General features: G+C 48.7%; 1 protein-coding gene across 7 annotated transcripts in view; it reads right to left on the bottom strand.

The window, feature by feature from the left end:
* The window catches only part of RALGPS1 (Ral GEF with PH domain and SH3 binding motif 1), a 276,710-nt gene that overhangs the window by 156,999 nt on the left and 104,298 nt on the right, over positions 1-15,413 (bottom strand). For all 7 annotated transcript variants that reach the window (XM_047069752.1, XM_047069704.1, XM_047069713.1 and 4 more), the window contains exons 7-8: positions 12,065-12,154; positions 9,421-9,513 (exon numbers count right to left, since the gene is read on the bottom strand). In XM_047069752.1, the coding sequence (XP_046925708.1) occupies positions 9,421-9,513; positions 12,065-12,154 (183 nt within the window). The remainder of the gene's footprint in view (positions 1-9,420; positions 9,514-12,064; positions 12,155-15,413) is intronic.

Below are 15,413 nucleotides of genomic sequence, written 5' to 3'. Positions count from 1 at the left end.
TATGGACTATTAACAAACCACAAACAGTGAGAAACACCATATGTTAAGCTATGTGATGAGGCCAAAACTGTACTGAGAGGAAAATGCATGGTTTTAAATTCTTCAAATTATGCAAGTGACAATATAAATGAATTAAACACTCAACTCAAGAAGCTATGTAAATGGGGTGGGGAGAGTAAGGGAAATTGATTCACAGATAAAATTAGGAATTGATAGGTTACAAAACAAAACTAAATACCAGACCTATAGAAATGATAACTAAACCCAGGTAAACCCTCTACAAATAGGGAAAAATGAGAGAATATACAACATTAGGATTGAGAAAGGGTCTGTGACCATAGATGCAAACTATACTAAAATTACAAGGTAAAAATCAAGTCCCTGAATTTAATATTAAATAAAGTGTCAGCTGCATGGGATAAATGGGACTCATAAGCTACAGGGTCAAAAGCCAGGAAGACCACAAATCTTGGTCAAATACCTGAAGAAATAAATAGATTGCTTTTGGAAATCTCCCTTATCACACCCTGGGAACCTGTATGTGGCACTTGTATTTGACTAATGAAGAAAACCTCCCTCTTCTGGTAAGTTGTCCAAATCTGGAAGCTGTCTCCATGAAGGGAAAAAGAAAAAGTCCCTCTAAATCCTCTTTATGAGGACACTGGTATCTTGTTCCCTTGCCTTGAGAAAATAACATTTCTTGATACGTGGAAATGTTTTCCAACAGAATAACATTTCTTGATACGTGGAAATGCTTTTCAACAAAGAGTCTGTTGCTCCAAATATGTTCAAACTGGCTCAGAGTTCTACTTCGATTCCAGTGTCTACTGCTGGTATGGAAAGAATTTTTAGAGCCGTGGACAATCTATGGACCGATGGACTGAACAGACTGAGTATGGAATGAGTAAGGAGTGAAACGAGGACACTCAGAAGAAGTAATTTTTACCTCTTTCGATACAAACTATCAGTTTCTGAAAAATAAGCTCCAAAGTCACGTGTCTAATGGAGGCTATTAGCAATGGAGATGCATAAGTAACATAAGGGAAAACTTGTGACTCTGGAATTTAGGACGTGCCTGGGCTAGCTGTCTGTCCCCGATTTGTCTTTGACTAAGGCCACTGAAAACTCTGTAAAGATAGAAATTAACTTGTGGAAAACATACTCATGCCAACAATTCCTGTCCATAGAAAGACAAATTAGGTCTTGAGAAATGTCACTGATTATCACCCTGGGAATACTAATTTTGTATCCATTTAAAAATTATTTGGGGGCGCCTGGGCAGCTCAGTCAGTTAAGCATCCAACTCTTGATTTTGGCTCAGGTCATCATCTCATGTTTGTGGGGTCAAGCCCCATGTCAGGCTCTATGCTGACAGCACAGAGCCTGCTTGGGATTCTCTCTCCCTGTCTCTCTCTCTCTGCCCCTCCCCTGCTCACACGTGGTCATTCTCCTTCTCTCTCAAAAATAAATAAAATAAACTTTAAAAAATTACTTTGGTATTCCTTACCTAACTATGAAAGTGTAGTACTCCGGATTCTCTTTTGATAATATCTTCCTGGTGGCACTATCTTCCTGGTTCTGTCACCAATTAATGAGTTAAATAAAATCTTTGACAAGTATTCATTTTCTATCTATGTGAGTCAAGAGTTTATCTCTTAAAAAATTAGCCTTTCACGGTTTACATGCACAGTTACATGCACAATTTACATGCACAAATATATATATACATACACCACATGCATACAAACATAATGTATAATCATAGAGGACAATTTTTATCATGTGTCTCCAATAATTTTGCTAATATTTTTTAATTCTGCTCATGGCAACACCGGGCAGACCTTCCCACAAAGCCCCAAAAGTAGAGCCAGAAGGTCGAGATTGGTCCCCAAATGGAAGTTTGCCAAGGGCCCATCCAGGCTGCAGAGCTGCTGTGGGTGGGTGAGGAGTCAGGCATTGAACGTGCACCCCCTTTGTCCAACCTGCTGGAGTAATGAAAAAGCCTAGCTAAAACAGGAAGGGTCAGAGACTCTATGAGAGGGCTCTACAGAGAACAAACTCCCAACATGCAAAGGAGGAACTTCAGGAAGAGGCAGTCTTAGAAGTGGATCTCTAAGAATTTCAACCAGTAGAGACAGGGCTGGAGAGGTTCCAGAGGCCAAAAAAAAAAAAAAAAGCATGAACAGTGGCCTGGGGGTAGAAACACACAGGGATCCTCAAGAGAGCAGTAGTTTGGCAGAAACGTGTCAAGTGGTCAACTGTTGCTTTGGACAAGACTGGAAAGGTCTCCTATGTCTACCGCAGCATTATTCACAAAAGCCAAAATATGGGAGCAACCTAGAAGTCCATCAACAGATAAATGGATAAGGAGGATGAGGTATTTACATACAAAGGAATATTACGCGGGAACATGGATGGACCTACAGGGTGTTATACCAAGTGAAATAAATCAGACTGAGAAAGACAAATACCGTATGATTTTACTCAGAAACCAAGTGAATAAACAAAGAAACAAAAAGCTGAATCCAACCTGTAAATACAGAGAACAAATGAATGGTTGCCAGAGGGGCAGGGGTGGGGGGATGGGCAAAAGAGGTGAAGAGGAGTAGGAGATACAGGCTTCCAGTTATGGAATGAAAAAGTCACAGGAATAAAAGGCACAGCATGAGGAATATAGTCAATGATACTGTAACAGCATTGTACAGTGACAGATGGTCGCATAATACAAACTTGTTGAAACACTATGGTGTACCACCTGAAACTAATGTAACATTTTGTGTCAACTATACTCAAATAAAAAAAAAATCAGTAATAATTTTAAAAAGATTGGAAAGGTAGTAGAGAGATGGCAGCTTGCCATTTGGCAAAGTATGTTTTTGACGTTTGGATGTGGTATCCATTTGGACCCCATGGACACACGACACTACTCTTCTGATACTTCACCTCAACTTGCAAACAGGGGACCAGTCACAAGCAGCTAAGCATGAACGGCAAATACTAATCAAAGGGGAAAGAATGAGTTGACTGTGGCTGCATACGAACAGGAAATTCCTCTGGCCAACTCTTGCGTCTCTTCCGCACGTGACTGGGGGCACGGAGTCGCGATGTTGCTGGCGGGAGATGCTCCACTGGCCACAGATGAAAGGTTTATGGTTTGTTTTCTGAGGTCAGGAAGTAGGTGTGAAGTAGGTATGAAACCTTTTGGTATCTGCTGTCGTTGCCAAAATGTCTCTACCATGTCCCCTGCGCTCTGGAATATGCTCACTACCTGTGAGCGTTCTTCAAGCACCACATTCCCAAACGTGTTTCCCCCTAAAATACCCGCCAAGATATCCCAATCCTCTCATCCCTGTCACGCATCTCCCCTCACTCTCAGGGTTCGCTGGAGTCCAGGGTCAGGAATCCAAATGATGGTTAAAAATTGGCTAACATGGGGCGCGCCTGGGTGGCTCAGTCGGTTAAGCATTGACTTTGGCTCAGGTCATGGTCTCCTAGTTCATGAGTTCGAGCCCCACATCGGGCTCTCTGCTGTCAGCACAGAGCGTGCTTTGGATCCTCTGTCCTCCCCTCTCTCTGCCCCTCCCCTACTTGTGCTCTCGCGTGCTCTCTCTCAAAAATAAAACATTAAGAAAACTGGCTGACAAAGTACGCGTTCTTATAAAACTGGGGGTGGTGAGTGAATGTCCAAACGACCGATTAAAAAGAAGGGCATCAAAATGGTTATATCAGAACTTCCCGCTTTGGAGGAGTGCTGGGTGCAGAGCCCCCAACCAAGCAAGGGGTGGGGGAGTGCTAAAAACGGGCTGCCATCAGGAAAGCGAAGACACTGGAGATGTTTTGGGGCAATCACTCCAGCAGCGGTGTGAGCGGCCAGAGACACCAGAAGCAAGGAGGGCAGCCTAAAGATGCTGGTGATCTCGGGCCAGAGGTAACGAGGACTGGCTCATTTGAAAACAGTCAAAATGAGCAAATAACAACAACAACAAGAGCAACAGCAGCAGCAGCAGCAGCAGCTAAAACTCACTTAGCACTTACTATGTGCCAGACTCAGTTCCAAACAGTTTTTCATCTACGTCTCATTGAATCCTCACCACAGAGGCAGGTCCAAGCCTGAGCCTGGGGATCCGGTTCAGGAGTCTATACTCAATCTGCACGGGACACTGCCCCTCACGTCTTGGCCCGGGGTCCCCACACCAATGCAGGTCATGTGTACTCGGACCCCAGAGCTGCCTGAGGTACAGGCTGGGGTGACAGTTTCTCAGAGGTGACCTTTTTCACTCGTGCTTTCTCGGGGCTCCCCCAGGCCGAACAGAGATTTTCTGATGGGTGACACTCGAGGGGTCTCGGACTCCTACGGGTAGCTGAGTCCCAGCCCCCCGTGTGCATGGGGCCTGCAAGCTGGCCTCTGCTCCCAGGCACACGTGAGCTACCCTGGCGCCAGCTGCGAGGCCTACACACGGCGGTTTCCCTTCGCCGCGCTCGCTGTGCGGACTCGGAGAGCGTGCTTTGTCTCCAGCACATGGTGACTTCCCTTTCTTGGCTTCTAGTTCAGCTTTGCATCTTGGGTTTTAATGTGGTTGTATTTTATCCAGCATTTATTTGTGTTTGTGTGTTTGGAGCGGGCGACCGGGAGGGCGGGGCTGATCCCCGTCAGCTCAGTCTACCATACTGCCTCAAAGTCCAAAACACAATCTGCTAAGAGAGTCTTCTGGCACTCCCTATCACTCCCGGAAACCAAAGTTTGATTTCAGACACGCCAAGTGTGAGCTGTGAAAGGAACATGCGAGCAGAGGGCTGCGTGGAGCAGGCGTGGGAACACGGGGCCAGGGCCGCAGAAGGAGGCTGAGCCTGAGTGGCGGAGGCCGCCTGCCCTGAGCACAGAAGTGACGGCGGTGTCCTCCGTGCCCGGAGATCCCAAGGGAGAGAGAGTTGGTGGGAGGGCGGGAATCAGAGCCGGAGCCTCACAGAACACTTCCACCCAGAGGGTGAGAGGAACAAAAGCGGTCAGGGAGGAGCCAGCCGTCAGAAACGGAAGAAGAGGCCTCAGCCGGTGGAAGGAGATTTTTCAAGAAGGGGGTGACGAAATAGCCGATGTTGTAGCAACGTAAGGAAGGTGAGGGTGAAAATGTCAGCACGGTTCATGACTGGGACCTTCTGGGAAGCAATGCAGGCACGGCTCTGAGGAAGGACAGAGGAACGAGTGATCGGAGGCGCAAACCTTGGTTTCCTCTGCCCTCCATCTCCTCACCCCCTCACCCATCTTGCCAAGGCTCAGGGAAGCATAAAACAGGCAGCCTATGCTTATGGCCATCTTCTTAACAACATCAGGGTGGGGGGAGGGGTCCCTGGGGCACGACATCAGACAGAGGCAGAAGAGAAGCCTCCAAAGCCCGAAATATGTGAACGCCACACATGTGCCTCCTCAGGACATCTGCAAAGTGGCTGTTCTCCAAACTGCAGAGCTTGATGACCCTGTGCCTCCCCCCACAGGTGTCTGGAGTGAGAGCCCCACTCCCAGGAGGTTCCCTTCCCAGGTCCCCATCCTGCAGACCAGGCCGCCTGGCCCACTGGCGATCATTTCCCCCCGTTGCCGGAGCTGAGTCAAACCGCCTGGATCGATTCAGTAGGAAAGAGCAAATCACGACAGGAACGTGCAGAGAGTCAGCAGAGCGTGTGTGTGCGAGTGTGTGTGTGAATGTGTGTGTGTGTGTGTGTGTGTGTGATGTGTAGCACATGACTATAATTACCGTAGAGAGTGACTCACCCAAACTCCAGGAACTCCATACCCCCAGGTCACTCGTCAATAAGTCGGTCTCCTCCCGGGACCACTCTGACCAGAGAAAAGGTTTCACCATCGTCCCTACTGCTCAGGCCCCAAACCTAGAAATCATTTTCATTCCTTTCCTTTCCTCCCCTCCGACATCCCATCCCACGAACCTGCCAGGTCTGCCTTCAGAGCACCTCCCCCATCGGTCTCCTCCTCCCCTGTCTGCTGCTGCCTCCCCACCCCGACCAACATCACCTCACTCCTGGATGCTGCCTGCACCTCCTGAGCAGGCCCCGTTTCCCATCGTGGCCCCTGCACGTCCACCCAGTTTGTTTCCACAAAGTAGCAACGGTAATTTAAAAAATAAAAAAACGAAAAGCAGCTGTAAACCAGACCGTGTCCGGCTCCTGTTTGAAACCCTTCCCCGCACTTGGACTAGAACCTAACTCCTGTCCCGGGCTCCAAGCCCTTCCCGATGGGCCCCTCCACAGCATCTTGCCTCTATCTCCTCCCGGCCCACAGTGCCCCTACCACGCTGACTCTGAGCTTCCTGATGGCACCACGTTTCTTCCCACTGAGGGTCTTTGCACCGGCTGTGCCCTCATGCCGGCCCGGCCACCTCCTCGTGTCACTCGGGTGGTGACTTAGCGCACTCTTCCTTCTCAGAGAGGCCTGCCCTGAAGCCCCGTATTCCCGCCGCCCCCGTCACCCTCTCTCCCACCCTCCTGCCTTGCTCTCCTGTGTCACTCTCACACCAGCTGACAGTACTTCACACACCCAACGAACATTCATCCGTCTCTTCTAATACCAGCGAGACGGGGCTTGTGTTCACCCTCCTCAACGATGTGTCTGTCTCCTCTGAACAACACAAGAGCCCACGAAGGCAGAGCCCTTGCCCAGAGCCTCAGGGTCCGGCATGGAGAAAGCATTCGATAAATGTTTGATTTGCAGAATGAGTAAGAGCCGCAGGGTAGTGCGTACTCGGGAAATCAGAATTGACCATTGCTTAGGTCGCATGGCCTTGAGGCGGCCAGTATTCCAAAGAGGCCCTAGTGCTGGGATGAATCAGACCCTGTCTGTGTTTTCCAGGCCAATAGAAGGTGACTCCCTCCCCATTTGTGCAGCAGCAGCATTTATTAACGCCTGCTGTGTGGGAGCCTGTGCTCAGTGTCAGTCTCTGATCCATCCCAATTCCCTCAGCTACCGGCACCCCGCAGCCAGCCACGGACGGGTCAACAGGCTGCCCTGCCCTACAGCTAACAACCACCTGGCCCTCACTGGAGGTCATCCATGGTGCAACCATGGGGCACACCCATAAGTCCCTTCCGTCCAGGGTTCTCATTTATCCAGGGTTTCATGCCACCCCAGGGATGGCACTCAGGGAGCTGGTCACACCCTGTCCCTGAGGGCCCGTGTGCCAGCCTCACCTCCCAAGAAACACGTGTGCCAATTTCTCCGTGCTCTGTGCCCAGCCTGATTCCGACATCACGTTCCGTCACTGACAAGCCACCCAGCTCACTGGCCAAGAACGCGGACTACGCGGCCCAGCAAGGCGTCATACCAGCTCTGGTCCTCGCCAGTTCTGCGATCTTGGTCAGGCCACCACACCTCTTGGAACCTCAGTTTCTTTCTCTGAAAAAATGAAGGCTATAAAAGCACTGACCTCCTTGTGCTGCTGTGGTGGTGGCTCCTGTGCTCCTGCCCTGCTCGGTGGGCCCATGGGTCTCCCCAGTACCACATTAACGGAAAAGTGGGGAGAGGGGAAACAACTCCTTTTTGGCAATATTTCTGCGGCTAATCTCATTATCAGAATTAACAGCAAGTGGAGGATAAGACTCAGCACATTGAACAAATGCAGGACACACAACACGGGGACACTCAGCTGGGCCCCGGAGACCCAAGGAAAATCCGACCTTGTCGTGTGAAAGAAGGCAGCTGAAAGGCAGAGGCAGACTGTACATAAAACCACAGAGCAGACGTGCTATGTGCTTGTGACGGCAGGTGTGGAAACAGAATCAGGAAGAAATGCAGCCACCGATTCCACTGCGCTGCGGTGATGTGGACGAAGGGGAAAGAGGATGAATGTGGCCCCCTGCATTTCCCAAACACTCCGTGCCAACCACTGGGCTGGGACCAACAGGGCAGGTGGGCGAGAGGTGGCCTGCGAGGCTCCCCTACTGGCCTCACCAACTACACAGCTCATGGGGGTCACTGGGATCACAGTTGCACAGCCAGTAAGGTCTGTGCACCCCGAGCTCCGTAACTCATCTCTCCGAGTCCGCACATAGCTCCCAGCAGCCCGACAACCAACAACAGCATCTAAATAATGGAAAATTCATTTGAAAAAAAGAATCTCTAGGCAACTTTTGAAAAAAGCCTCATGGCTCAGATGGATTCGGGGACTCACAGGGCTGGCAACAACGGGAGAGACCAACGGCTTCCAAGCTTGCTCTCAATCTCCCAAGCCATTGCTCAACTGAAATTCACCCAGAAGCCCAGTACGTAAAACTGATGCGAACAGAGCGGCTCTGGCAGAAACAGTGCCAAGGTGTCTGCTTGGCACCCTCCTCCTCTCCCCCAGCCCCTGGTGGCCCCCAAGGCAGCTCCACGGAACCCCTGGGACTCCACGAAGCACTGACGTCAAACCACTAATCTAGGCCAACCTCTGAGTAGATACAGGGAACTGAGTCCCACAGAAGTCATGCTCTGAACGGTGTCTCAACACAAACCCGGTTTCTGACTCCAGGCTGAGACTGCTCGCTCCGCTTTGCTAGGGCTAGGTCTATGGAAAATTGCAATTTAAAAAAACAGGGCTCATTTCTGATCACCTACAACATAATCCTTAAGTGTTTTAAAGGCCCCAGAATTAGCCAAGTATGAAACAGAGCCCAGCCCCACAGACTGGCAGAAAGAAGTTCGGAAATGAGTTGCAGAAACACAGCTGACAAGTCCATATAGTTTCCTTCAGTTCCGCGGGACATAAACAGGTCTTGAAAGGCTTGGGCTGTGTGGCTGTGGGAGACCCTGGACCAGGCGGGCCAGGAGGTGAATACTAATGAGCTATGGAAATAGCAATTACTTCCCCCATGTCAGGCACTGTGCCAAGCTAAGGAGGATAAAGAGGTCTGAGATATTTTTAAAGTATTTTTACAGCAGAAAAACTTTCCTACAGACTCAATTATATAACTATCAGACTCCACCTCTGAGCTGAAATTATCCATGGCCTTCAGGAAAAAAAAAAAAATCACTTCTCCCTACATGAGGGCCTCAGGTTTCTCCAGAGAATCTCTTAGCTATACAGCCAGCAGCCCAGGGCAGCCGTGAACCATCAGCCCAGAGACCTCCCCAAGAGCAGTTCGGAGCCTGACACAAGAATGCCAGCCAAGTGGAGGGCAGAAGTCATGTCGCCGACCCAGCCAGCACACATGAAGTCATAGGGTCCAGGAAGGTCCACTCGAGGGCGCTTCCGGCCCCAGCCATGTTGGCGTCCTCACAACTTCCTTCTCCCGAAATGGGGCTGAAGTCCCTGAAGGACAGAAGATGCCTCTCTCGTGGGCAAAGGGCAGGCAGTCAGAGAAAGCCTTTGGAGGCTCAAGGAATGAAGAGCTTCAACCCAGTGAAATGAGAGCCAAAAATCAAAGGAATTAACTTACAGCCCAGGTTTTTGTCAGCCTGAAGATGGGTGCACTTTGTAATGCTGATACCACAGACATGAGAGAATGAAGGTTGTTGAGTTCTAGAAGTTTCTGAAAAAAGATATGGAATAGATTATTTTGCTGCTATAAACAACAGAACAAAACATGCTCAAGTGTTACCAAATGTTGTCATATTTATGAAATTCAATTATACTTAAAAATATCTCATGTCGAAAATATAGTTCTAGGGAGTTCATAGAAACCATATGCTTTTTTTTTCCTTCAAACTGTCAAAAGGTGAGTCTGCATCTAAAACACAAAATTTTACAAGCTGACTAGTCTGGTTGCTGGACAGAAACATGGCTCGGGAGAAGGCTTGATAATGTCATTTATGTCCTTTTTTTAGACGAACGGGAACTGTCCCAGCAGGCTTTTGTATACTGAGGCCTCGGCTGTGCCAACAATACCCACGTGGGTCCTCTGCAACTACCTTACACCAGGCAGGAGAGGGGCTGAGGGAAGGTGTTACCGATCCGCACGGTCCCGCTCAGCTAGGGAGACGGAGCTCTGGCTTCTCGGTCACTTGACTGTGCTCCTTTGAACCAGACCCCAAGTTAGGGAGAACATTTGGATTCAATTCAGTCTCACACAAGTTCCTTACCATGGAAGACAAGAGAAGGGGACACAGCCGGGAGTAAGTACACAGAGATGTAACTGCTCCGTTCTCGGTTTGGCGCGGAGGGAAACCTAACAGGACTGGGGCTCCGCGTCTCATCCTCGGGAGCCGGTGCAGCCTGGGCTAGTGAGCGGGTTTGAGGAAACCACGAGATCTGGTTCCAATCCCAGCTCCCACCGCTTGTGTGTCCTGCAGCGAGTCACCTGAGCCTCATACTTAACAAGGAAGGTAACCATGGCACCCACCCTACCCAGGATGGTGCATGCAACATGCCAGACCAGTGCCCGGCACCGGGGTGAGAGCTCTAGGAAGGCTGGGGAACCCGCCTGTGTGTTCCCAGAGCAGTGTGCACACCTCCTTAGCGCACTGGACCATGTGGACCCTTGCTTCTACCTGTCTCTGCCATCGTATCCCTAGTACGTCGTACAGCACACAGTAGGGCCTATGGAGTGAACAAATAAATGACAAGCCCTTATGCCTGGTCCTCACGGCCCTGTCCCTACTGAGATTTCTCCCTTACCACACAAGTTAATACTTCATTTCATACATCTTGTAACAATCTCTAATTGTTCCCTGTGTGTATTAATAGGTTCTCTGAGAGAAGTGAATTTCATCCTACATATCTGAATTGCCATGCCTGTCACACAGTTTCTTTTAGAGCTGAAGGCCCTCTGGGAGATCACCTAATCCACCCCTTTCATTTTGTAGATGGGATGGCAAGGTCCAGAGGAAGGGGAGCCTACACAAGAACACAGCCAGGGCACAAGGCCAGGATGACAAGCCACCGCTGGAAGATGGCAGAGGTTAAGGAGGGATAGTCTGGGCGCCGTCAGCTCGTTTCTTGAAAGCCCCAGGTGGGCTGGAACTTCATCCGCTTTCTCCCGTGGCCCAGCGTAAGCTCACTGCCAGCAGCAAGCATCGCAAAGCCCAGCACGGTTCCAAATTCTTCAGAACACACAGGGCGTGCTAGTGTCTGCTGCCCCGGGCATACTTATAGATCGATGCCCTTGCCCTTCCCACGAGGGGTGGGAGAGCCGCTCCCCTGAAAGCAGAGACACGCCCCAGCTCACTGGCTGCAGGGCCCCGGGCATGGACGCCCACCTCCCTACATCCCTCCTCCCCGCTCTGGAAGTGGCCTTCTAACAAAGTGAACCTCAAACGTGACCATTTCAGGAAGGTGGCTGCTGAGGTGCCTGGCTCGTGAAGGGCAATCAGTAAAGGCCAGCTGGCCCGGGGACTGGGCGGGGACGCAACATGCACACACACCCCGCAGCAAACCAGACAGCACAGCAGTGCGCCGCCCAGACGTGGGTAAGCCTGACGGTCAGCAGCTGCGTACGGCGAGGAGCTGGCAGGGCCATGGAAGTGATGACAGTGGTCTGGGGAAGCCCATGCTGTCATTGCCTGGGCTGGCAGGCGTCAGGGAAGAGGAGGGGAAAGGTGGGGTGCAGACGTAAGCCCGGTGCTCAACAACCTGCAAGGACAGAACCTATTGGGGCAGGGGCAGAGGTGGGGGTGAGAGCCAGCAGGGTCACGGGGCCCAGGCCTTAAACTCAGGATGCGGTGGGATGAGCTCTGCTGACTGGGGACAAAACTGTGCAGGGTGTGATGGTATCACATAACCCGTCACCCCCCCCCAGGAAGGGCTAAATCTGAAACAGAGGATGGAGGGACCCCAGAGGGAGCCCCTAGGGCCCCGCAGAATGGCCAACTAAAGAGAATAGCTGGCTGCCATGGTAACGGGTAGCAGGCCACAGTGCGATGCGTGCACGGGGGCAGGGAGGCTGAGTGGGCACGTAGGCCCATCTTACAGCCTGGAGAGGTCAGGTCACAGCCTTCTGTTTGAACCCTGCCCAGCAGGCCCAGAGCAAAGCGGCTCCCAAAGTACTGAGGAAACACACTCTGAAACAAAAAGGAAGGAAGGAAGGAAGGAAGGAAGGGAGGGAGGGAGGGAGGGAGGGAGGAAAAAAAAATAAGACATCTTACCTTGGCTATTTTCACAAAATGGCTCAGGATTTCTGCCCTTATTTTTAAAGTCTGTGCTGTTAGAATTTCTCGTACAACCCAAAAACTGACCTGTAAAGTCAAATACAGGGGTTAAATGCCGGACCACCCACGTTGCCCTCGCCCACCACAAACGGGGATTTCCCAGAGGTCGGGAAACTGGAAGAGCACAGCCTTCCAGCCTGGGGGTGCATGTGGTTGAGGGTCCCTTTACGTACAACATCTAGCCTACAAATGGCTCCCTCCTTCAGCACCTCCTCTCCAACATGTACAGTGGTGCTAAGAGAGACAAGTACTTTCCTCATCGTCCAGGGGAGTTACTGGGCCTCCATGACATAGTAATCTCTCTGAAGCCGCTGCAGGGAATTCTGAGATGCACCAGACAGATTTCTGCTCAGAAGGACCCCAGTTGTGGGAAGACCACGGATGGATGGTTGGATGGATGGAAGGACCAGTGGCCAGACTAAGGGATATGTACATGGGCAGTACCACCCATGAGATCTATATCCCCAGGCAGACCCAAGACGAGAAGGATTCACCAGTATTTGCACAACTGTAAGAAATTTAATTTTCTAGGACAGGGTTCGCCCAGTAAGTTAAATGATACAAAAGCATCTTTCAAAGTTCCATAAAGCAATGCAGGGGAAGAGACAGGTTTTTCTGAAGACTACACATGCCAGAAGGACACAGTGGCACTTTGGGCTCAGAACACTGTTCGTGCCTGACCTCTCACAGAAATCAACATCCCCAAGCCCCTTGAATCTTTCTGGGAACAAGCAAATTCTCTACCAGGGTATCGTTGACTCACGTGACACCTCAGGGCAACACAAAAGGGGCTTCGTGCCAAGAACCTCTAGGAAGTGTCCCACTACTGTAACAACAGTGCTGTGTGACACATAGACACCCAAGGGTGGATTGACAGCATGACCAAGAGAAAGAGAGAGAGAGGGCTGAGCAGGGTACCGGGTTGGTTCTGTGGAGTTGAAAGGAATGCAAGGCATGTAAAACCTCTAAATTTTACAAAGAAAAACGGGGATATTCCAGACTTAACAAGGCACATTTACTGCTGCAACCAAATTTACTCTCTTCCCTGAAATAGTCACTTTTCAATGCAAAAACAAGAGAAGAGTAACCAAGAATAAAAAATTTGCTTTTTATGTTAAGCAGGAATATTACAGAAAAGTTGTTTTCTGCGTAATTATCTGTGGTTGCCTCCAGGACATGCCCGGTTTTCCATAGAATCATTTTTTCCAAGGAATTGCCTAAAATTAAGTTCAGACTCTGAAGTTTTACTAGCCAGTTATGGAAGAAAGACTTTCTGAACACCAAGTGACATGCCCATAAACCTTATATTTTAATACACGCACATTTTTATGCCACATAACCTCAAGTGTGATAGTTTATATGTATAATTTAATAGATTCCTGCATGCCCCAAAATCACACGGATTTAAGGCATAATTATGGAACATGGCAGAGTTGACTCTGATCTGCAGCACGCGGTAAGCGGAAGCAACTCTGAGTCAGTTCAATTCAACAGATTTTCATGAAGCCTGTACTGTGTGCAGACTTGACACTGTGAGTCCAGACCCTGTCAGCCCTTGCCTGGTATGGAAGGGACCAAAGGAAGAGGCAGGACCCTCCCCAAATCACCTGGCGATCATGGACACGGAAGAAGTTCAACCTAAGTGGACTAGAACATGGGGGAGGTAATGATAGGGGAAGGCTTGCTGGAAGAGCAGGGCTTGAAAGATGGGTAGACTTCAAACAGGTAGGGACAGGATTAAGGTATGGCTGTATACACCATGACCAGGGAGAGCTGAGCGGACCGACTGGTCTGGTGTTGTGGGTGCTCTGTGGGGTCAAGGTAGATGGGGGAAATTAACGCTGGAAAGGGCATCGAAGGCCAGAATGTGGGGGTCTGGAGCAACAAGATGACAAGAAGGACCTTAGGTGCTATTCTACATGGGGAGACTTCCATAGGTTTCCAAGCCAAGAAGGAAGAGTCTTCTGTAGGGGCGGGGACACCCATCAGGAACCTGATGCAATGGTCTAAGTGACAGGCAGGAGGCTTGCGCTAGGCCCATGTTGAAGGAGACGGGAGAGAAGGGGCAGGTAGGAAAGACATTACAAAAGTAGAATCAAGAAAGTTTCAAACATTTTTTATTCTCTTCTCTACCTACAAAATTGAAGAGAAGTTTAAGGCAGAAAACAAAGGACACAGAGATAGGCACAAAAGGCAGAAATCATTCGCGACCTCATTCTCATACACAGACCATGATGACGGACATCGTGGTTTGTGTCCTTCTTCTCTCTTTTCCATACGTCTGTCTTTTTCAGTTAAATTGGTATATATTATTCCACCTGAATAATATTCCACCTTAGGGAAATATCATCATTAAGTTCACCTCCTATTGTTGGGTAGGCTACTTCTAATTATTTTGTTGTACTGAACAATGCTGTGGTAAGCATATTTACACATAAATCTTTATACATTTTTAATTATGGTCTTAGGGTAAATTCTAGTAAGGTGGAGTGAATAAAAGTATGTGTACCTTTTTTCAAAAGCACATATAAAAACTTGGCCTCCAAAAGGTCTATTTGTTTATCCATCAACAAGTTTGAGCTGATCCACAGCCCCCTGCACAAAGAGGTTATTGCAATTTTTTTTTTTTTTTACTAACCAAACAGGCAAAATAATATCTCATTGTTTCTATTTTGCATTTCTTCCATTACTATTCAATTAACATATCTTTTGTACTTTTTTTTTTTCAGTTTTTTGTTACAAATATTTATGGGCCATTTGTACTATCTGCCCTGTGAATTACCTGCTCAGATCCTTAGCCATCTTTCTATTGGGACAGCTGTCCTCTTACTACTGATTTAGTAAAGTTCTTTGTGTATTAAGGAAAATACATTAACCCCTTGTGGGTCATGTACTGTACCAAGAATGTAGAGAAACTGGTACTATTTTACACTGTTTTGGGGAGTATAAATTTATAGGACCATTTTGAAGAGCAACTTAAATATAACTTGAAAGATGTTAAACTTCTATTCTCCCTAGAATTTTTGTTTTATGAAACACAGAAATTTAGAGGAACTAATGTAAAAGGATTCACCAAAGTACTGTTCATAAAGTAAAAGAACAGAAAAGAAATGGCCATTAATAGGAAACTTTTACATAAATAATAGTATCACCTCAGACTCTGGAAAGAAGTCACTATAGAAGGAAGTAAGCTATTGGAATTATTCTGCACAGGAAATTTGCCTATTCTTCCCCATTTATTTATGCAATCACTTATTTATATCAGAAAAGACTCATGGATACCTAC

Source organism: Lynx rufus, unplaced genomic scaffold, assembly GCF_022079265.1.
Source record: "Lynx rufus isolate CCGP_SWC_20201006 ecotype Redwood Valley unplaced genomic scaffold, mLynRuf1.p SCAF_10, whole genome shotgun sequence".
In the NCBI taxonomy this organism is placed as follows: domain Eukaryota; kingdom Metazoa; phylum Chordata; class Mammalia; order Carnivora; family Felidae; genus Lynx; species Lynx rufus.
The sequence above is the reverse complement of the archived record's forward strand: the minus strand, read 5'-3'. Positions and strand labels throughout refer to the sequence as shown.